The sequence below is a fragment of the Heloderma suspectum genome, chromosome 1 (assembly GCF_057233095.1).
Source record: "Heloderma suspectum isolate Gila_16-S chromosome 1, 16-S_ref, whole genome shotgun sequence".
NCBI classification, from domain to species: domain Eukaryota; kingdom Metazoa; phylum Chordata; class Lepidosauria; order Squamata; family Helodermatidae; genus Heloderma; species Heloderma suspectum.
Window position 1 is genome coordinate 7,258,009 of NC_139458.1, and position 23,251 is coordinate 7,281,259.

The 23,251-nt window shown below is 44.9% G+C and overlaps 1 protein-coding gene across 8 annotated transcripts in view; it reads left to right on the forward strand.

Moving 5' to 3' along the window:
* FERMT2 (FERM domain containing kindlin 2) overlaps positions 1–18,664 on the forward strand; it is a 159,642-nt gene extending 140,978 nt beyond the window's left edge. For 2 of the 8 annotated variants that reach the window (XM_084834662.1, XM_084834636.1), the window contains 4 exons: positions 4,055–4,075; positions 7,166–7,290; positions 9,158–9,299; positions 12,547–13,973. In XM_084834662.1, the coding sequence (XP_084690788.1) occupies positions 4,055–4,075; positions 7,166–7,290; positions 9,158–9,299; positions 12,547–12,720 (462 nt within the window). In that variant the 3' untranslated portion in view covers positions 12,721–13,973. Of the gene's footprint in view, positions 1–4,054; positions 4,076–7,165; positions 7,291–9,157; positions 9,300–12,546; positions 13,974–14,013; positions 15,143–17,934 lie in introns of those variants that run through there. The other 6 variants (XM_084834608.1, XM_084834628.1, XM_084834597.1 and 3 more) reach the window with 6 other exon arrangements.
* Positions 18,665–23,251: the final 4,587 nt, after the last annotated feature.

The following is a 23,251-nucleotide window of genomic DNA, read 5'->3' on the forward strand; positions in this document are numbered from 1 at the left end:
GGTATGCATTGGCAGAGACATCCTTTGGTTGCTGTGTAGTAGGTTCCATAGTAGAACCTTCTACGACAGGTTCTATGAGTCACCATGCCTGCCCAGGGGAGGGATACTGCTGTTGGAGATCCCTTTGCTGTTAGCTCCACTCCTCTGCTGACCGAGAAGGGAAAGTTGGACTTACCATGAAGTATCCTTCTGGTCAGTGGAGAGTGGACCCAACAGGCCCACCCTGAGTGAGAGCTTGGGGGACTTGAATCTTCATGTTCACATGCTGCCCCCTAGGTAGATAGGACTTCCTTGGCCTCTATCTTATCCAGTACTCATTCACTCTGTTTTCCCCCATAGTTGGTGGGAATTGTTTATCCTTTCCAAGTTTTTTAGTTTGTAGTTTCAGAGGATTCTACTGCTATCAGCAAGTTTTGTGACTGTGGGGGGTTTCCTCCTCCAGGGGTGGAAGTGAAATTTCATTGGCCCTGCCTTCTCAAGCTGGAGGAGTTAACTCTTTGCTGTTGGGTCCACTCTCCGCTGACCAGAAGGACACTTAACTGTAAGTCCAGTTTTCTGTTTGGAGCTGTGTAGGCCATGCATGATTTGATCAAGATAGGATAGGAGAAACTGAAAACGTCGATACAGATTACACAAGACAAGTTTAGTACTTCAGCAGAGCAGCAGAAGTTTTTAAAACGACTGACTGACAGTTATTTGGAAACATAGTTAATTGCAGAGGGAAGTTGCTTCCTGTACTTGAATTGCAGTGCTAGTGTTTGATCTCTGAATGAGGGGAGGGGGGTTGCCATCCAGAGAAGTAGGGCTGGGTGATCTCTTACTGGCATAATGTGACCACTTCCTGGCAGCGGAGTTTCCCTTTTTATATAGCCCTCATTTACTCTCTGAAAGAGCCATTATAGCCAGTGCGATGGAGAGAGATTGTTATGTGTAACAAAATTATAACCTTTGAATCAAAGCAGACTTGGGCATGTACAAGGGGACACAAATGGAAAAGAAGACTCCCAAATCATTTGAAATAGCGCAATACAATGCAACACTACTGATGGCAGGAGAAGTGGTGGGGGAAAGAGTAATGATTCTGACAATCAGGAGACCCCTGTGGGGCAGGATTCAATTGAGACGTAGGTGCTTTAATTTAGGAAAGCCATCAAGCTTCTCAATAGCTCTGTTGATTTGTATTAGCATGTGGACGCAGCATTAATCCCACATGGTCCTGTGATACGGGGGTCGTGTGGGGGAATGAAGGAAATGGAATTTCCTTCATGGAATTTGTAGAATGCAGGGAATACATGAAAGGCAAGAGAAACTGTTGCTGCTTCCAAAGTTGCAGTCCATTGGATGTAAAAATCTACAGCACCTGTGGACCAATAAAGGTAAACCTCCTCACATCTTCAGGCCTCTTTTGAGCCAAGGAATTAGCCTTGTTTGCCTTGCAGTACTTGTGGAGGATAAGGCTATCAATGGCTACTAGTCATGATGGTTATATGCTACCTCGAATATCAGAGGCAGTATGCTTCTGTATACCAGTTGCTGGGGAACACAACCAGGAGGGTGCTGTTGCACTCATGTCCTGCTTGAGCATTCCCCACAGGCAGCTGGTTGGCCACTGTGTGAACAGAATGCTGGACTAGATGGATCTTTGGTCTGATCCAGCATGGCTTCTCTTATGTTCTTCATGTTAGCATGGAGTTGTAGCAGCCATATGAATTTTCTGTGTGTGTCATTTCCATGATTCTGGCTGGCCAGTCATGTGTAGTCACCTCTCCTGGCTAGTTAGAGCAGAAATTGTGAACTGACTCCATTAGTAGGCATCGTATTTTGAAGTGTCATCAGGGGAAAAGGCGGTTCTGTTTATGGTGTGAGAGTGGTGGTGTCTCAGTCACACATGCAAGTCATCCTGTGATGTTGCAACAATCAGTGCACAGAAGTGAATCAGAGAAACTGGTGACGTAGCATTGGTTGAATACTTCGAGGTTCCTTTGTAGTCTCTGTATGCAATTTTTCATAGTTTGCGAAATAAAGTTCGACTATCGTAGTTTGCTAAATAAGTTCGACTATCACTCACTGCAAAAGAAGAGTGGGGACAGAAACCCCTTTGCTATTTGATTTGCTATGATTGAAGGAGTTGTTGCTCCAGAATTGTAGGTAGTAGTTTATTTAGCTGTATGCATCATGCTAAAAATATGCTGGAGGATCCAGCTAGTTTGCATATAATTTAGGTCATTTGTGTATGTTCAGTTATGCAGTGGGACACACAGCCATGGTTAGAGGTAAAAACAGCAAAGTATATTGTGGCAACTTAAAGATTAACAATACTGTTTTATTATGATACAAGGTTTTGTGAACTAGAGTCCACTTCATCAGATGAATGAAGTGGTTGTTGTTGTTCAGTCGTTCAGTCGTGTCCGACTCTTCGTGACCCCATGGACCATAGCACGCCAGGCTTTCCTGTCCTGCGCTCTCTCCCGGAGCGTGCTCAAGTTCATATTCATTGCATCCGTGATGCTATCTAGCCATCTCATCCTCTGCCGTCCCCTTCTCCTTTTGCCTTCAGTCTTTCCCAGCATCAGGGTCTTTTACCATTGCTAGGATGTTCGTGTTATCAACAACTCTGCTTTATGATTGTCAGTGTAATGTTGTTGTTGTTCAGTCGTTAAGTCGTGTCCGACTTTTCATGACCCCACAGACCATAGCACGCCAGGCCTTCCTGTCCTCCGCTGTCTCCCGAAGCGTGCTCAAGTTCATATTTATTGCATCAGTGATGCTATCTAGCCATCTCATCCTCTGCCACCCCCTTCTCCTTTTGCCTTCGATGTAACGATGTTACATACTTTTAAAGCTTTAATTGTCATAGTTGCTACTGTTTGCATTTTGTTTCCCTCTAACCTCAGTGCTTACAATCCCACCCCCACAACAAACACACAATCATATGTTTATCATTTGTTAATATAGTACCTCCTGTGTACACAACACTTTATAAAGAACAAGTATGACCAGTCTCTTCCCAAGGGGCTTACAATCCAAAATAGACATGGGGGAGGGAGGGAAATGGAGGCAGGCATAGGTAAAGGGGGGGGGGATATGTTAATTACAATAATGGTTAAGAATTAAGAGGATGATCCAGAGGCTTCCCAGAAAAGGTGAGTTTTGTGGAGGGACTTAAAGGAAATCAGGGAGGTGGTCACATGGGGGCATACCAGGAGGCAGTTCCAGGCATAAAGTAGCAAGGGAAAATGGGTGGACTTGCTTCAGGGAGTAGGAGACCTTTGGGCAGTTGCGGGGGGTGAAGCTGTATGAGTGAAGGTCACAAGAGGGGATGTGTTGCAGGGAGATGAAGAGGGGTAAAGCCAGGTTTTGAAGGTTTGTGCAGGATCCAGAAGTGGACAGGAGGCAGCTGGTGAAGGGATTTAAGGAGGGAGCTCACATGGCCAGAACAAAGAGAGAGGTGAATAAAATTAATGCATTTGTCTTTAAGGTGCCACAAGACTGTTTTTCCCTGCAGCAGACTAAGACCTCTGAAAATAGTGGTTGTATTTCACTTGTTCTGTAGTATTTTTAATCTCATATTTTTGTCTGACAACTCTCTCTCCCACCCCCATTACATGGATCTGAAAATCAAGAGCTTCAGGAAACATGATTGCACTGAAGAATCTCTTTATTTGTTCCCTAATTTGAGATGATATTCAGCATTTTTGTTTGTTTTGTTTTTCCATTTCCCATAAACTCAGTCAGCATGAGGGCTAAAAGATTATCTTAGAAAAGTTGGGCCTCTTCAAAATATTATGGGCCATGGAAAAAGAGCCCAAAGTTGCCTCCCTGTACTCTAGAATTAAGGTCTTGCTGTGCTCTTTTTTGCTCCTTTTTCATGCTCATGTTCATTTCTTGCTGCTTTTCTCCCCAGGAAAGTTGTGTGAAAGATTTTGGGTTTGTTTATTGGTTTGAACTATTGTTGCTGATAATTTGCACATTTTCCTCCCTTTGCTTTGTTGCCATATTTCTGATTGCTTTTTTTTCTGCTTCCTTTTCTTTTCTTCGCATTTGCCCTCTGCAGCCAGGCTATATAAGAGACTTGGTAAGTGACAGTAAACATAACATAAACAAGCACTTAAGACTTTTGCTGTTTTGTGAATATATGCTTAAAAGCAGAGAAGAGACTCTCTCAGATGCTCATCAAAAAATGTAGCGCGTGTTTTGAGATCTAGATGCTTTGGTGTGATTTTACACTACGTAGCAGCATTGTAAATTATGGGATGAGCTCTCTGTTTCTGTAGTGCAGCGCTAATATAGCTCCTCTTGTGTCTCCTCTTTTACTTTCTGGCACTGACATCACAAAGTAGTACTTACTGCAATGCATAATTGGCTTAAGGAAATTCCTGCTTGAAGATGTGGCAGCGGACACTGACTTAGCTGGTTTTATAAGGGGATTAGATACATCCAGTAACTTTGGGAACCAAATGGAACCTCCACGTTCAGAGGTAGCCTAGTTCTGAGTAGCAGTTGCTGGAGGACAACTGGGGGATTCTGGCCTTCATATCATACTTATGTGAAATGTCTGGCTGGCTGCTCCTGGAAACAGGATACTGGGTTAGACAGACCAATGCTCTGATTGAGCAGGGCTGCTCTAAATGTCTTACACTCTAGCTTAGAGGAGTAGGTGACACATTTAATTAATTAATTATTTCTATCTCACCTTCCCACCAGAAAAACAAAATGGCACTCGTGGTGGCCAACAATACAATCTAGATTAAAAACAAATACTTAAGTAAAACATAACAAAACAAATTAAAAACATAACAATAACCAGTTAAAATTCTCTTTAGTAACAGACCAGGCTTCATGCCAAAGGGCTGCCTGAATAAAACTATATTTGTCTTCTGGTGGAAGGACAACAGAGAAGGGGCCAGCCTAGGCTCCCATGGCAGGGAGTTCCAGAACCTGGGAGCGGCCACCAAAAAGGCCCAGTCTTGCATCATCATGAACTGTGCCTCTGATGGCAGCAGGATCAAGAGAGGCTATCAATGGCTACTAGTCCTGATGGCTATGTGCTACCTCAAGTATCAGAGGCAGAATGCCTCAGTATACCAGTTGCTGGGGAACTTGGGCAGGAAGGTGCTATTGCACTCATGTCCTACTTGGGGTTTCCCCACAGGCAGCTGGTTGGCCACTGTGTGAACAGAATGTTGGACTAGATGGACCTTTGGTCTTGATTCAGCACGGCTCTCCTTAGGTTCTTAAATACCTCAACTGAAGATCATAAAACCCAGGCAAGCTCATATGGGAGAAGGCAATCTTTCAGGTAGCCTGGGCTTTGTAGGTCATAACCTATATATCAGTGAGCTGTGGAAAAGCACAGTTCTAATGCAGCTGCTCTTGCTGGTCCCTCTCTGAACATCTAGCTTCAGGTCCATGAGACGGAAAGGAAGCTACAGACAGACGACGGCCATAAGAGCACACTGTGTTTCTATAGCACTTTACTTATGTAGCTGCTCCTGTGGTACGTTCTCTGCTTTAATACTAGTAATAAATAAATCGTCTAAACAGCTGGATGCTGTACAGTCAATAAAGACCAATTAAAAAAACGGTCCCCTAATAGATAAAATAAAGAAATGTGGTGGAAGCAATGGTGGAGGTGGCGAAAAAAACACTTCAAGGCGAGAAGTCAGCAACATGCAGCCACCATAACACCACCATGTGGTGACCACATGTGCATCTACTCCTTCATTTCAGCCCTTAAAAGGGCATTGGCCCTTCCAGGCAGAAGGCAAAGAAGGAGTGAGCCCTGGCTCTGCGGGTACTGACAGCCCAGCTTCAAGCAAAGCAACCAGGCCCAGTATCTGTAATAGTGCTGCAGTGGCAGGCAGACCCGGGGGGCGGGGGGCACTCCACCATCCTCTGCTTACTCGAAGGCCTTTGCTACTCCCTACAGGTGAGTGAAAAATTGCATAGCTGCATTAACATCCTTTAGATATGAATGAGGATTACGTATTCTAGAACGAGAGGAAAAGTATGAGAAATATATTTCCTTCCTCCTCCTGCTTGCTCCCCATCCCCAACACCAGAGTGGACAGCTTCTTTGGCAGCGAGCTTGTGTCTTGTATTTTGTTCTTGCTAACATGCTTGGTTTTTTAAAACTCCAAACCCTTCATTGAAGACTAGGACAGAAAAAAATCAAAGCGAGGAAAGAAACAAGAGCCACAGGGAGAAACAGAAATGCCACAAACTCTGGTCACTAGAATATTTGCCCAGAGTTTGTTTTACTCTAGAGGCTTCTGCCAAGGCTGCCTACAGACCCCTCTTCTGTTTTCCACACTTGAAAGGGCTAGAAACATTTTTGTGTTTCTTTTGATTTTTAAAAGTAGCAGAGAGATTACAAGAAGCTAGCTACCAAGCAGATTATTTATATTAAGAGAAGAATAACTTTTGCTTGCTGCAAAGCAGGGGTGGGCAACTTGTGGCCCTCTGGGTGTTTTGCCCTTCAACTCCCATCATCCCACATCATTGGCTGTGCTAGCTGATGGGAGTTGTAGGCCAAAGCATCTGAATGCCACAGATTCAGATGCCCACTGCTGCTTCATAGCTTGCCCACGCTATTTTTCACTAGCTAATATTTGTTCAGGGTTTTTTTTTTCCAGCTTTACATCCTGCAAATAGATGATGCTGTATGCCAGTTATACACATGAAATAATCCCCCAGGACATTTCCTCTTCAGGAGGAAGAAAAACTGGCCTTGTGCAATCCCAGATGCTTCTCCATCTGACAAAACTGTCTCAAAGTCCCCTGTTCCCCTCATAGGATAAATGGGTGTGTAGCTGTTTCTGGGAATATTCAGCTCAAAAAAAATAACCAGAACAGCATCCCAGAAATTCAGAAAGTACATATTCAGAAGTAATGCTCAAAAATTGGTACTGATATAAATTGAATTTTAAAGGAAAACTGAAGAGGCACTGTTACAAGTTTAAGTGCAGGGGAAAAACTGAGTAGGAAACATGTTGGGATCATTTTAACAAATTTTCTCCTCCTACTCTCCCCCCGCCCTCACATCCTGTCCCCATCTGCCTCTTGGTGCTGACCTGCATTTCTCCCCTGACCCTCTTCCAGTTATAAATACCTCACCTTAAATGCAGGTCAGTTGCCTCAAGTCTCTTGTCTCTCTCCCCCACAGATCACTGCCCGGATCTTGGAGGCCCACCAGAACGTTGCTCAGATGAGTCTTATTGAAGCCAAAATGAGATTTATACAAGCTTGGCAGTCCCTACCAGAGTTCGGCATCACACACTTCATTGCAAGGTCTGTGGTTCTATGCAGTTGTCCAGATGTATACTTCCTTGCACAGCCATATAAGCTGTTTTCGCAGTGTGTGCTACCTTGCTTTGATATGCTGAGAGACAGGAATGGCTAGTTCGGGCTCCTTGGGTTCAGATGACTGGCCATAACTGTGGGCGTGAAACTGTGGCCATCATGATGTAGCCTTCCACTCTTGCATTGCCTCATTGGGATTATGCACAGGGAAAGTGCACTTTACACAACTTGAGTAAAACCTAAACCATTATTTTCTTTAAAAAAAAAAAAATCCACAGCCTTTCCAAGATAAATCACTGAAGGTGGTTCATAACAACAAAACCAGCTGAAATAAAAAGCAACATTTTGTTGTTGTTCACTCGTTCAGTCGTGACCCCATGGACCATAGCACGCCAGGCCTTCCTGTCCTGCGCTCTCTCCTGGACTGTGCTCAAGTTCATATTCATTGCATTGGTGATGCTATCTAGCCATCTCATCCTCTGTCGTCCCCTTCTCCTTTCGCCTTCAGTCTTTCCCAGCATCAGGGTCTTTTCCAGAGAGTATTCTCTTCGCATTAGGTGGCCAAAATATTTGAGCTTCAGCTTCAGGATCTGTCCTTCCAATGAGCAGTCCGGGTTGATTTCCTTTAGGATGGACTGATTTGACCTCCTTGCAGTCCAGGGGACTCGTAAGAGTCTTCTCCAGCACCACAGTTCGAAAGCATCAATTCTTCGGCGCTCAGCCTTCCTTATAGTCCAGCTCTCACAGCCATACATTACTACTGGGAAAACCATAGCTTTGATTAGACGGACCTTTGTCGGCAAGGTGATGTCTCTGCTTCTGACTATGCTGTCTAGGTTTGCCATAGCTTTCCTCCCAAGGAGCAAGCGTCTTTTAATTTCATGGCTACAGTCACCGTCTGCGGTGATCTTGGAGCCCAAGAAAGTAAAATCTGTCACTGCTTCCATTTCTTCCCCTTCTATATGCCAGGAAGTGATGGGGCCAGATGCCATGATCTTATTTTTTTTAATGTTGAGTTTCAAACCAGCTTTTGCACTCTCCTCTTTCACCCTAAATAGTGTATAGCGTAATCAATATAATGGAGAGGAGTAGTAGCCATTGCTCAGAGAGGGGCTGTAGCTCAGTGGTCCCTGAGCACCAGGTTTGCATGCAGAAGGTCCGAGGTTTGATCCCCAGCATCTCCAGGTAGGGCAGGGGAAAAAACTTGCCTGAAATCCTGGAAAGCCGTTGCCATTCAGCATTGGCAATACTGAGCTTGATGGGCCCAGAGTCTGACTCAGTATAAGGCAGCTTCCTAGATTCCTAGTTCCCAAACGCTCTGCTGCGTGAAAACTGCTCATGTATGTGAGACCTAAATCTGAAGGATTAAAGTGCCACCCACAGAGGAGCCTGCCTGCTGCATCTTGGCATGATGGGTTACATCAGGCAGAATAGACAGCCTCCTCCAAGAGCAGGTCCTTCCCTAGCATTTCTGTATAAGGCGTGATGGAATGGTCCCGTCCCAGCCAGTGCAGACACAGGGCAGAATTACCCCTGCTAAGCACAGGCTGACTGAGGGCAGGCAAGGGGAAGGCTTACTGAAGGCTTACCTCCTTCCAATCAGGAGGCGTGTCTGGAATCAGTCCGAAGGCACCCTGTGCATATATGGGGTGGACGTCTCTGGAGGCAGATCATTCTTTTTCTTAGGCACTTTTTTGGGCTTAAGAGTGAATCACTGATAAAAAGTGTTCCATTATTATTATTTATATACTGCCTTATTTGCTAAAGAGCCATCAAGGTGGTGCACAATTTAAAACAATAAAACCTTAACACAGTTTTTCAAAACAAGAACATTTATAAAATGTGGACATTGCAGGTTCCAAGGGGGCAAGAAGGAGGAGCTTATTGGAATTGCCTACAACCGGCTGATCAGGATGGATGCCAGCACCAGCGATGCCATCAAAACGTGGCGCTTCAGCAACATGAAACAGTGGAATGTGAACTGGGAAATAAAGATGGTAAGCAGGCAGCCTTGTGCACAAAAGCTCTCTGGGTGTGCTAAGTTCCCAGGTGGGCTGTTATTGGCCGCACCTTCCTTTTTGTTTGTTTGTGTGAAGTCTGGGACTATATTTGCTGCCTTCAAGCTTTCACTGCAATACCAGTTTTCAGCAAGTTTTCAAGTAGAATTGCTGGTATGTCTGAGATAGCTCTTTCAAGCTGCTTGGCTGAATTTCATCAAAGCTTACAGCCTTTAATTCCTGCTTATTTTTCAAGGTATTTTTAATTTGTTTCTTGGACACCTGCACCTCTCCTGTTTAGTATTCCTAGCCAACTTATCACTACTCAATTTATTAAAAAGCCAGAATGAACTAGTTATTGAGGGGTTCAGTGTTCTTGTATATCTGTCAGTATCTCCTTAACTGAGCAGCTAGCTGACTGTCCTTAGTGTTGCTAGTAAGAAAAAAAGGGGAGGGGAGAGCAGTTCCCCCAAATCTTGCAAAACAGCTGAAGGTGTGTTGATTTAAGTACAATAACCACAGAAAGAACTTCATAAGATATAATGCCTAACAATTGAATAATGACAATTAGAATTACACTGTAGAATTAAACATGGAGTTATATGGGATCAGTAGAACCAGGGGCATTGCTAGATCTGAGTCTGTCGAGCCCTGGGCCTGAAGCACAGGATCTGTTCCACAGAGCTCAGAGTGTCTATTGGTGCCAATTGAAAGGTTTTTTTTCTCAGCTTAATTGCCATGCAGGGGGCATTTTTCAAGTGGGATTGCAGCTGGAGAGAGGAGAGTGAACCCTCACCTTCCCACATGCTGTAAGTCTCCCCCCGGCAAAAAAAAGAAATCTTCTCTTGCATAGTAATTAAGCTTAGAAAAAACTTTTCCCATTGATTTGGGATGATTGGGGCCAGGGTGCAAAGTATTTGAGGAATTTATTTCATTTGAGATTATTTGGATGAGAAATAAATTGGCTGGCCTTGCCTCCTGTCAAATTTAAATAAATCCTAGAAATTATTTCTAAATTTTGCATATATAAATATAAATTAGTATATGCAGTTTTGTGTCCTATGGGCCTGGGCCCCAAATCTTTTAAGTGCCTAGCAGAATCCCTGAGTAAAAGTATGTAAAAATAAGATATATTACTGTATTCTTACACAAAAATAAAGTTGTGTGACGTCCAAAGACAATAGCTTGTCAATCTACAATGCAGCATCAAAATAACTATGCATCTAAAACAAGTAGTACAAGCAGATGAGAAAGTCAGGCCACTTCCTGACATACAGGCTGCTCTTTGAATGTTGCACTTGTCTCAGTAGTTACATAACAAAGTTAGATGCTGTTTGGGATTCAGCTATTATCATGACCCCAATATAACATCCTAAAGTTCTTCAAATTGTCACGCTCTTTGATTACGTATTGGAGATCTTGAACTTGGTGGAAGGAAATATTTGTGTGACTAACTGATGTAGCATCTGCAAAGTGATGATCCTATCATTTAATCAGCTGGTGACTCATCAAAAGATGCAACATTCACTTGATAAGAAAACTGTGTGATGAAAGATAAGACTATCCAAGATCTTTTCAGCTGCCAGTCAAATGAGAGAACAGAGTCTTGTGAATAGCCTGTCAGAGAAGCCAGCATGATCATGTCTCTGGGTACTGCAAACTCAACTTACACAAATTTATGGTGCGACCACACTAAGAATACGGTGTACTGTTCTGGTCACTGCAGCTAAAAAAGGGTAGTGTAGAGTTGGGAAAAGTCCAGAAAACAGCAACTAAAATGATCAAGGGGCTGGAGCAACTCCCTTATCAGGAAAGATTACAGTAGCTGTGATTGTTTAGTCTGGAAAATAGGTGAGTGAGTGAGGACATGATAGAGGTGTACAAAATTACACATGGTGTTGAGAAAGTGGATAGGGAGACATTTTTCTCCATCTCAGAATACTAGAACCCAGCGGGGTCATTCCATGAATCTGATTGGTGGGAGATTCAGGTCAGATAAACGGGAAGGAATTCTTCATATAGCGCATAGTTAAACTATGGAATTCACTACCACAAGGCGTAGTAATAGCCACCTCTTTAGGCGGCTTTAAAAGGAGGTTGGACAAATTCATGGAGGAGGAGGCTGTCAATGGCTACGAGTCCTGATGGCTATATGCTACGTCCAGTATCAGAGGTAGTGAGCCTATGTACACCTGTTGCTGGGGAACATGGGTGGGAGGGTGCTGTTGCACTCATACTCTGTTTATGGGTTTCCCATATAGGTTGGCCATTGTGTGAACAGAATGCTGGACTAGATGGAGCCTTGGTCTGATCTACCATGGCTCTTCTTACGTTCTTAAGTGTTCAAGGCTAACATTAGTGCTTGGCGGTGCTTGTGGTACCCAGCAGACTCAGCACAACCATATCACAATAGAACATAGCATTTCAAGTGTTCTAAGCACTACTTCACATATGTTACATCAGTTTTATTATACCCATGTTGCAGATGGGGGTAGGGAGCTGAGAGAGAGAATTGCTTGCCTTAAAGCCCTCTGGTAGGTTGATGATTGAGATCGTATTTGAACCCAGGACTTCACTAGTTTCCACTGTACTCCACTAGCTACATTTCCCCTTGACTTTAGCAAGATATTATGTCCATCTTAACCTTCACTCTTGTTTTGACCATCAAAGAGCCTAGGTCAGACCTCACATTACAATCCTCCAAATAGTGATTTGAGAACTGAGAATAAACTTGATTAGCACTAACCTTAAAGGTATAGCTACAAACTATGGTTGGAAGTGAGCTTACATACCATAATTTGGAGATCAGCACTAACCAAGTTCCCCAGTTCAGATGTCATGGCAATCTGTGGTTAGAGGAAACTAAGGAGGGAATTAATGGGTGAGGGGGAAGGGAGCACATGAGCATGTGTCACACTCTTGATCCTCCCAGCCATGAGTGGGTGGATCATCTGGATTGAGCCACTATGTTGTCATGGGTAGAATATTGGACTTGGAATAGAAAGACAGAGCTTAAATTCCTACTGCCCATGAAGCTTACTGGGTGGTTTGTGGCCAAACATTCAGTCTCAGCCTAGCCTGCTTCCTGGAGTTGGTGTGAGGATAGAATGGAGTAACTCTGTGTCTGCTGCCCCAAGCTCTTCGGAGGAGGTTGGGATACAAATAAATGGATGTTAGCCAAATGGCAGTATTGTGATGGGGAACCCTTAGGTTCACATAAAGCATTTGTTTGTTTTTGCACTTCAAGGTAACAGTAGAATTTGCAGATGATGTTCGAGTATCCTTCATCTGCACTGAAGTGGATTGCAAAGTGGTGCATGAGTTCATTGGTGGCTACATTTTTCTGTCGACGCGTGCAAAAGACCAGAATGAAAGCTTAGATGAAGAGATGTTCTACAAACTGACCAGTGGCTGGGTGTGAGTTGGATGAGTTCTCCTGTACTGACATAAACTCAATGGCCATATTAATATTTAACTTCAAAAGCTGTTATTTGAAATATGCTGCTTAATCAAGTTAAGCTTGAAGTGTATCTTTTCTTTTTAATATCATGGAAACTTTTGCATTAGCAGACCAGTTTGTATGTGCACTAAACAGCACTTCCGTTAATCTGCTAGAACAAGACTGTGTAATGCATACGCTTGTGCCTCTTTTCCCTCCTCAGTCGGCAAGACAGTTGGGGGGCTAATCAGGTTAATTTCTGACAGATGTAAGCTAACCAAATCAGTAAAAAAAACTCTAAGCCATCTAACTATAAAGATACCCAGGGCCTAATCTATATGAAGTCTATTTATCATGTTTAATGCATGTTTCGTGAGGTTTTTAAACAAATATATATATATTGTAAAATTGACAACCATGTGTTCAACATCCTTCCTAATTTTAGGGTAGAATTTTTGGTGTGCAATCTAGGAAGGCCTTTTTGCTGCCCCCCTTTCCCCATTCACTTCAGTGGGGGCTTGTGCATGGACTCCCATGTGCAGCAGTGGTGCTTGGTGGACCCTTATATTTCGCACTATATAATCAGGTCCATTGCAACCGCCTGAAGCTTTTACAAAAACAATCATGCGTGGCCTTGAAAAATATTCCTTCATTAGGTTATATGTGTATCTGTTAACTTCTTGTTTCCGTTTGATAATCATTTATATATTGTGTGTCTCTCTCTTTCCCTGTTATCTTTTTTTTACACCATATTGTATTACAAACACATTAAGTATTCACCAGCATAGCCACTCTCTATCTAAGATGATATGCAAAAACTTTTCATTACAATATGAAGTAAAGGTCTATGAAGTATAAGGATGTTTTTGTGTAACTAATGTAAAAAGAAACACAAATTTTATAAAATTGTACAGGTTTTTCTTCCTTTTCCTTTTAAAACTAGTCTTACAAGCCAAAGTAGGAATCGCAATAGTATCAAGTGTATTGGCCTTACAGTATGTTTTCAATCTAAGTTAAAATCCTGACTTAGTTATAGCTGTGCCACAAAGCCCTTACCAACAAAACTCAGTTGCCTGGAATTGGGGGCTTCCTCTTCAAAATTAACACTAACAGCCAGGGGGACCCCAACCTACCCAATGCCAAGGCATAAACCAGTATTGTGTTCAATAGTCCATGACATAAAAACTATGTACAAATGTGTTGTATTTTAAATAAAGGTTGAATCTTTTATTTAACATCTAGTCCTCATGTCAGTTTCTTCTTGTCCTCTTTTAGAAAAATCCTGTCAGGAGGTGGCTACATCCACATCCTTCATGTAGGTTCAGCCATATATGGTACAGTGTGTGGAATGCTGAGCTTGGATGTGATACAAGTTCAAATTCTTCCTCAGCTGGAAAGTTCATTCATTGGGATAAACCAAGTGGCTATCTTTCAGCCTTGATGACATCAAAAGGTTGTTGTGTTTGATAAAACAGAAATTGTATATTGCTACTTGCTGTGGGGTAAGAGCAAGAAGAAATAAAAGCAGTGTTATCAGTACAGTGTTATGAGTACAGACTGGTGCAGGCAGGCAGCGTCTGGCCCATAGCCCCACATACATCTTGACGCACTTTTCCATTCCTCACATACTCCTGTTAAAAGATAAACCTGGCACAAGGGCTGCAGCTCAGCCAGTGGCTGCTGGTTGCCCCTGGATCCTGTGGACTAGGTGTTGGTAATATCCACATCCTTCAGCACAATCCCAGAAGAATAGTCCCAGTTGTTCAGCAGACTTGACCCCTTCCTGCCCCAAACTGGGCCCTCCCTCCTCCCAACTCATTCCAGGCTTCGCATCAATTTTGATTTGGCTTGCTCTTTCCCTGGGTTTGTTCTTACCGCCAATCCTCCTTTCTCAAACAAGGGCAGAGCAAACACTTTCTAAACAAAATAAGTTTGCCCCAAGAGAATATTAAACTGCTACTTGTTTCCAGAAGCCCAATTTGCAGTCTAGTGTGTTTTGCTTTTCTGAGAAAACCCAGAAATACACAGACCAACTCCACAAAAAGAGATCTGGTGCATCTATTCTTATTACAGCTATAATCTTTTGACCATAATAGTATTTGCCAGGGTTGCTCAGTCATAAGTGTTCCAAAGTCAATGCTAATTATATTTGGGGGATAAATCACCCTGTTCCACAAGCCAGACTAAAAATGTTTAGGGCTAAACATTGTCTCTGTAACCTTTCAATTGGTAGAGTAATGTAATCTAAAAGCAATGTTGTTGGACAGTTTGCAGAGGTTCCTTCTAGTGGGAGGATAATCACAGAGAGCTTCCTTCCTTCCTTCCTTCCTTCCTTCCTTCCTTCCTTCCTTCCTTCCTTCCTGTGTGAGATGGAATGTAGCTTACCAAGCCAATAAAGGCAATCAAGGCCAAACTCTCTTCATTAAATACATTAGGTTGATACGGCCTGAGTAACAGTACAACAGTGTTTTAAAATGATGTCAGACTTGCTTCATGCTCGTCTTTCTGTCCTCATCCCCAATGGTTTTCTTGATGAGGTGAGTGCAGGAGAGCCTCACAGCCAATTTTAGCAAAGCTAGTTGTGTTAAGGGCCAGGCTGGTATCAAAATGGGTGTGGAGGGAGGGAAGTTTGAAGGAACTTGGATGCTGCTAGGATTGCTTATACTGAATCAGCCACAATTCTTTGGTGCTATCATGGCCAAAGTCTTCATATCACTCCTCCTCTCCACCAACTTCTGTTCCAAAAAAAGATGGAAACCAGAGAAATATGAACATAGCTGCCTAACGACCACCAACACTCTTCGGCTGTTTCCAGACACCTAATAGTAGCAAAGAAGCACGCTTGCAACTGCCGTCCACCACCCAGGGATAGGAGGTGGTAAAGTGGGTGAAGACCAATATGAGGCAATGAATGAGACTCGGGTGCAGAGCCTTAGATGAGAGGGTGGGCACTCAAAGCAGTGTTGAAAGGTACAGGTAGCAAGTGAGAACACAAGAGAGGGATAATATCACAGAGATGGAAAACAAAGGCATGTTTCTGATGCTCTAAAATCCTTCATGTAGAGGAAGTCTGGCTGACCTGATGAGACCATCTTAACAGTCGGTGCTTTATATGAGTGCAATTGCCGCCCTTTTTTTTAACTTGTTCAATTCACCTGTTGAACGGTTTCCAGAAAACTGTGCTTGTCAATGTGGTTGTGATATGTCAGACATTACTTCCTCCATGCAGTTGCATCTGTGGGCATGCTGTGTGTGGAGGGCTTGGGGGCATCAAGGCAAAGAGGGTATCAGTCAGGAGAGCTCCCACCTCTTGATTATAGGAAGTAGGACCGGGACTGTTTTAACACTGAAGGCACCAGCTCCATATATTCTAGGTCTCTGTATAACCATGAGCGCTAGAGGCTTACTTCCTTTAAACGCTGAAACTCCACTGGGTGCACATGCTTTCATCATTGGTGTGCACTCACAGAATGCATACAGTGTGAACTAGTACTCAGTATTTTGAATAGCTCCCCTCCTTTCATACCTTCTTTCATATACATGGGAGCATCCATTTCAGCAGTGAGAATGCTTCCTCTTCCCAATGCAAACCATGTCCCTAAACCCTTGCATCTCTTCACCTACAGCTTTTTGAAAGCCTTACCTGTTTTAACGTTTTTAATTTTTTAAATCTTAATAACATTTCCTGCATCTTCAAAGCAGCTATAGTCATCATCTTGACCATTTCTAAAAACGGAACTCTTCTTTCCCCATTCTCTTTGATCACTTTTTAAAAACTTCCCAAAAAAATCACAGTTCCATCTTTCCCAACAGTGAAAATCTCCAGTGTTAGAGGCAATTCTGTCAAAACCACCCTCCACCCCACACCCAAAGTCTGCTTTTCACACTTTAAAAAAACACAAAAAACTTTCTCATTACTGCCAGCTGTGAAAACAGATCAGTTCCTACTTATTGTTCAGCACCATTTTATGAAAATGCCACTAAGAATTTACTGCAGAGATGATAATAATGATATGTACATTCAAAGTTTACACCCAGTCCTTATTTTTAATTAGCCAACAAAACCCTCTCATACTCTGAATGTCCACTGTTGCTAATTCCTCTGATCTGCATGAATTCTACTAATCAATAAATAACATCACGGAAAAGGAGGGGGCTGGAACATCTGTGTCAACTGTGTCTTTCCTATAACACTCTGTAGCTGGCAGTTTTGTTCACGGTCGTAACATTCCAGATCTCCCTCTTCCATTGGTCAGCAAGTGAGCTCTGGTTGGAACAGAAGAGCAAAGCACTCTGGCTCACAAGCAAGAGCTGTGCATATTCCACCGTTGCACAGCGCAAGCGTGAGATCTGGGGTTGGCTGCAGTGCTGGCAGCCTTTTGCCACTAGATGTGGCGACTGCTTTAAAGGGGGATTAGACAAGTTCTGGAGGACCTGGCCACTAGTCAGGATGCCTCTATGCTACTTCCAGGGTCAGGGTCTGCGTGTCTCTCAGTACCAGTTGCTGAAGAGCAACAGGGGAGAGGGCTCTTGCACTCATGGCCTGCCTGTGGTCTTCCCCTGGGCATCTGGTTGGCCACTGGGAAACAGGATGCTGAAGGAATAGACCTTTGCTATGATCTAGCAGGGCTCATAGGTTCATCCTGAGATTTTTAGCTCTTTTTTTAACCACAAAACTGGTAGGTTTCTAGCCACCATGGCTGTGAAGGGATACTTTGAAAGGGGGTGGGAAGAACCATGCCTGGTAATATCAAAGAGGGCTTTATTATTCAGCAGATTTTCTCATCCTCCCCTTGACCGCTAAAAAATAAGTCATGCAAGACAAGCAAATGTTCTGATATATTCTTTAGCCGATCACTGTACACAACTGGATCCAGCTTTCCTTGGCTCAGAACTGGCCCAAGGTGGCACAGGCTTTCAAGTGCAAACCAGCTCATTCCCCCACCCCACTTAAGGGTTCTGTTCTCTCTCCCTCTTCTCCACACTCCACTTCTCCAATTCTGTGTTGCTCATACCTTGGGAGGCGTCATTTTATTCCTCCTCTCTCACCTTGGCAATAGGGTTCCAGTTACCAGGGTCCTGGGTTTTTTGCGGGGCGGGGGGGATGGCACCTGTAAAAGAACCATCTCGGGTTCTTGCAGATGTGCTACAATCAAAATACATTGTGCAGCTATTATGTCTTTTCCTCTTTAACAGATTTTCTGTGGTAAGAAAAAAGATGGAAGATGCAGAGAGAGAGAGAGAGAGAGACTATTGCATGCATTCTTCGACATCCTCTGGAACAAAGATTATTATTTCTTGAAAGTACTTGACCCTCCTTCCCATGGCCTCTGCTTGACCTCCTTTCCTCTTTGTATCTCATTCCCAGCATTGACTTCAGCTGTTTCGGCAGTCTCCCTCACACTGTGCTTACGTCTGTCGCCTTGATCTTAATGTGGGCACTCCAGGTCAGCAGCTCCCAAAGAGAAATTGCTGGCTTAGTAGTTAGGTCGTGTGAACTCAGAAAGGATAGACTTGATCTCTGCAGCTGAGAGTCAGGGCTGAGCCAACAGCAGGGGTGAGATGGTGCGCCAACAGAGCAGCTCTTACAAAGCTGCTGTATACTTGCTCTGCGTTCTACTTTGACTGGCAGCTGCCCTGCAAAATCTCGAGCAGAAGAGTTTTTCTCAGTGTTGCTACCCAAGACCCATTTGACTGGGATCTTCAACATGCAAAGCTTGTACCTGCCCACCTTAGCTTCAGCCCTCCATAGCCCAACCCCCTGCTTGCAGATCCACCTTCTGCAACTTGTGCTTCACAGCAGGCCCTCTGGTTCAAGACTGTTTGCTGTGTGACATTAACCTGCTTGTGTGCTGGCATCATGGGAAGGATCCAGGAAGCATCACGAAATATTTATTTATTACAATTATACCCCACCTTTTCCTCCAAGAGCCCTCTGTGGTGTAATGACCCTCCATTTTATCCTCACTACAACCCTGTGAGGTAGGTTAAATACCATATCTCTTAACACCCCAAGCAACTATGAAGCCTCTGGGTTGCAGAGCCCCTGGGAGTCTGCCAGCGCTGTCATCTGTAGGCAGCTGTCTCTGAGCCATATGTGAGTGTCTGCGAGAGCAGGGGCTGGCGTTGCCAGGGAGCTCTGGCAGGGGAAGCTTTCGCCAAAGGCATTGTGAAGGAAGGGACTCCCCAAAGCAGAGCCATCCATCAGCTGGGGTCACAGCCAAGGTGTCTGTCCTTGGAGAGTGAGATGCAGAGAGGTGGCAAGGTGGAGGCAGTTGCTCAACCAGGTACTAACTGAATGCACTATGCTTACGCCCGAACCACGTACTTGCAGAGGGCTCACCTGGAAGCACTTATACGAGGCCCCAGACCAAGGAGAACAAACTGGCTGAGGGGTGGACCTTGAACAAGAAGCTGCTGCTGCCCCTTTCCTTTTCCTCTCTGCACCACCACCTAGAACCAGAGGTTCTCCATACGAGCCCCAGCTGATTCTGAGAATATTCTTTTCTGCAGCTCTAACCTTTACAGCCCCTGAGATTTGTAGTCCTGGCCACTGTGTGCATTTTCCCTTTTAGGGGAATGAGCACAACTTTAAATGCAGGATTTGGGAGAGCCATGTATGTAAGACATCTGGTGGAGTCATGGCAATTCAGACAGCTTAAAAAGTTTGGCGGTAATGTAATACCCCACAGATGGCGCATTCAGGCAGCCTTTGAAGCAAGAATCTGTACTGTGGTTTATAAAGAAGTTTTTATTCAGAGGCATGCTGGCAGTTCTGAACCATCAAGATTTGCACGCCTGCAGCACAATCCACCGAGAACTTAAAATACCTGCCTTTCTGGCAACAACCCTCAGAGCTAGTGTACATCATTCTTGAGCACTGTTGGCCGCTGGCAGAGGTTCCAATGCAAGTCTCCCCATAACTTCACGGCATAGGGGAAGCAGAGTGGGTCACACATTAACACCCACGAAGCAGAGCAAAGCAGCCGCCTGACCTCCTGTGGCATGGCATCCCATGCTTACAAGCTGCAGCATAATTTGGCTCTTAAGACCTTTTGCCACTTGTGTGAGGCCCTTGATCGGCATCCGTACGCCACCAAAAGATCAAGACCAGACTGCTTTGGCAGCACACGACTAAAGGTCCCATCTATCCCTTGCCAGGAACTACATATCTGAGCTTCCATGGACATTAACTATAGGGGGTGAAGCTATTTCCCCTGAACGCAGGCTCCCCAGGAAGCAAATCTGGAAGAAGAGGCTGAGGCTTAAACTGATCTCTAAGCCACACTGTCCCATCTAGGGACACAGCTATAGTCTGAAAGGCATGGGATGCAGCCCCCTTACTAAAGCTAAACAGGCCTGGGACTGGCCAGAGGCTGGATGGGAGACTGCTTGGGAACTCACGCACGCATGCAGTGTAATACTGCCTGGCATTCCACGATGGAAGAAAGTGGGATATAAATATAAGAAATAACTAAATTAATAATGAAGCTCTGTTCTTAATCCTAGATGTGTGCAGGCGGATGTGGTTGTTCAGTGGTGAAGGAAATATATTCTGCACATGCTCAAAGGCATTGTGTCTTTCAAGGCAAAGTGCTGCAGGCCTTGTAATTGCTACGAACTGCTCCAGGGCTTCCTTCAGGGGAACCATCTGCCCGTGGCTGCCAGACATGGTGGGTATGTGCAATCTCCAGGTTCAGGGGCAGCCTACCTCTGAACGCCAGCTGTGGGTTGGGAGCAGCCGCAAGGGCTTTTGCCTTCATGCCCTCCTTATGGGTTTCCCAGAGGGAGCGGGTTGGCTAAGTCGGTGGGCAAGATGGGCCCTTCTTTCATTTAATCAGGCAGGTCTCCTCTTGCGTTCCTGTGAAATGCCCTGGGGATTAGATGGGTTGTCAGAAAGCAGCCTCAGCTCTGCCTGGATCTTCTCAAAAGTGTTACTCCCCAGGAAACAGAAATCACAAGACAAAAAAGGATGGGAGGGAATGAGGGAATCGCTGCAGCTGGTGTTTTGCAAGGATGGTGCTGGAGAGCTTCAGTCAGTCTGTATCCACCGCCCGATGTAATGTGGGCCCATGTTCAGGACATTCCCAAACTGTGTTAGGCTCCTTCCTCGCTGTGGAGCAGGGAAAAGCTCTTCTCTCGGATCAGCTGCTGATAAGCACTTTTCTTTGCCTGGGGAGGGGACTGGGGAAGAAGCGGGTGTGTTAGATGGAGAATCCCACAGGCTGTATCTGGCCCATGGGACACAGGTTTAATTTATATTGTTTATGCAGAGGAGGTGGCCAGATAGGTCTCTGCATGCTCTCCTGTGTTGACCTTCCTCTTTCCAGGCAGCCTCTTCTGGGATCAAATAATTAATTCCACCACATTGGGTGTGACTGGATCATTCTGTCCCTCCTGCAGCTAAGATGCACCAGCCTTGCCTGCCCTCAGAGGAGTCTGTCCACTGCGTCTCTTCTTCCAATCAGCCTCTTCTCGCCCATCTCTGCCTCGGGTGCAACTGGGGCATTCAGTCCCCATGGGGAAAAACTGCCTGCCTTCAGCAGAGGTGAACCCCGAACAACAATGCAAGGGCTGTTATGAGACTGAGTAGTAACCCTTCCTTCCTTCCTTCCTTCCTTCCTTCCTTCCTTCCTTCCTTCCTTCCTTCATTTCATGTAAGAGCAGAGTGTGCCTCCAATTTTAATTCAGAACAAACCAGAAGTTTAAACATATTCCAAACAGAAGAAGGAAGAAGCTCAACGTGCTTCTGTCTCTTTCCCCATCCCACACACTGAGTTTGTCTAAAATAGCCTTCCCCAACATTGCGCCTTCCAGATGTGTTGGACTACAACTCCCATCATCCCCAGCCAGCATGACCAAGTCAAACGCAGCTGGAGGGCACCAGGTTGGGAAAGACTGGTCTGGAACGCCCAAACCTGTTCTCTCTAAAGTCTGGACATAAGCCTTTTTTTTTTTTTTAAGCAACGGAAGAATTTTCTAGCTGAGCTTCCTTTCAAAAGAACATGATTTGTATTTAGCTAATTGGATGTTCATGTGGACTGTTTATGTGGAATTTGGGTCTGCTGTTAGTCATGCCAATCCTCCAGGGTGGGGCTGCCTATACATTTAAGTTTTAAAAAGAAAGAAAAAGAGACGAGCAGTTCTTATGAGCAGCGGCTTAGCAAAACCAGATGAAGCTGCCTGGTCTAAAAATAGAAAAAGTTCCAGCAACATATGTCAGAAACCACATTGCCTCCACGATTTCCACACCGGCATGAGTCATCTTCGTGCCACAGCAGACTGACCATTAGCTTCATGCCGCTGACTCACTGCTCCTAGAAGGGTGTCTGTGTGTGAGCTGAGCAGTCCTGCGGTGGTCTATCTTTCATCTCCTGATTGTTTTTTAACTACACCCCCTATGATCCCCTCATGTGTGTTAAATGTACCAAGCAATTGTGCATAGACTTGGAATCTCTTTAACAGTCAAGGCATAAGCTGGGGTGGGACCATAGCTCAGTGGGTAGAGCCCCTGCTTGGCATGCAGAAGGTGCCAGGTTCAATCCCCGGCTTCTCCAGGCAGGGCTAGGAAGGAATCCTGCCTGAAACCTGGAGAGCTGCTGCTGCCAGACTGCGTCGACAATACTGGGCCAGATGGACCAAGGGGGCTCTGATTCAGTCTAAGGCAGCTTTCCATGTTCCTAGATTCCTAACTAATCTCTGTCCAGTGATTGCTTGGGACCTTCTACATGCAAAGCAGGTGTTCTGCCACTGAGCTTAGGTCATTCCCAAGGGGAAGGAAAGCGAGGGCAGGTTCATTGCTCTCCCTCCTGCACATGGGAATCCACACACGATCCTGTTGTGCCTGGGCAGTGAAAGGATTCCATGTAGGTTGGCACAGCTTTACAAATGTGGGAAGTGTTGTGCATGTGGAAAACGGTTCAGTGGCAGTGAGGATGGGAGACTCCTCCCAAGTATGTCGCGAGGACCCATGGACTCGCCTGGTATGCTGTCTCCCAGGAGGACGGATTGGATTGGAGACGTGACTGAGGGGTTGCCTGCACTCATGGAGCCCACTGACAGGTATCCCCTTCTTCTCATCCATGTGGGAGCAGATGACACCGCCAAGCGGAGCTACAAGGAAATCATGTCAGACTTTGAGGCTTTGGGAGGGAGGCTCAGTAACTTTGGGGCCCCGGATGGTTTTCTCATCCATCCTTCCAGTAGTTAGACGAGGGACAGAAAGGGAAAAATACTCTGAGTGAATGACTGGCTACGAAGGTGGTGCCAGTGCAAGAGATTTGGATTCTGGGACCACGGGCTATACTTCCTGGAAGATGGACTGTTGGCAAGGGATGGGTTGCACGTCACAAAGGCTGGGAAGAATGTGTTTGGCCGCAGCATGAAGAACTTCATCAGGAGGGCTTTAAACTGAATCCTACAGGGGAAGGCGATGTAACGTTGGAGGTAACAGTGGATGAAGGCTCATGCACCACAACAGAGAGAACAGCTCTAATAGCGCCCAACAATAGTC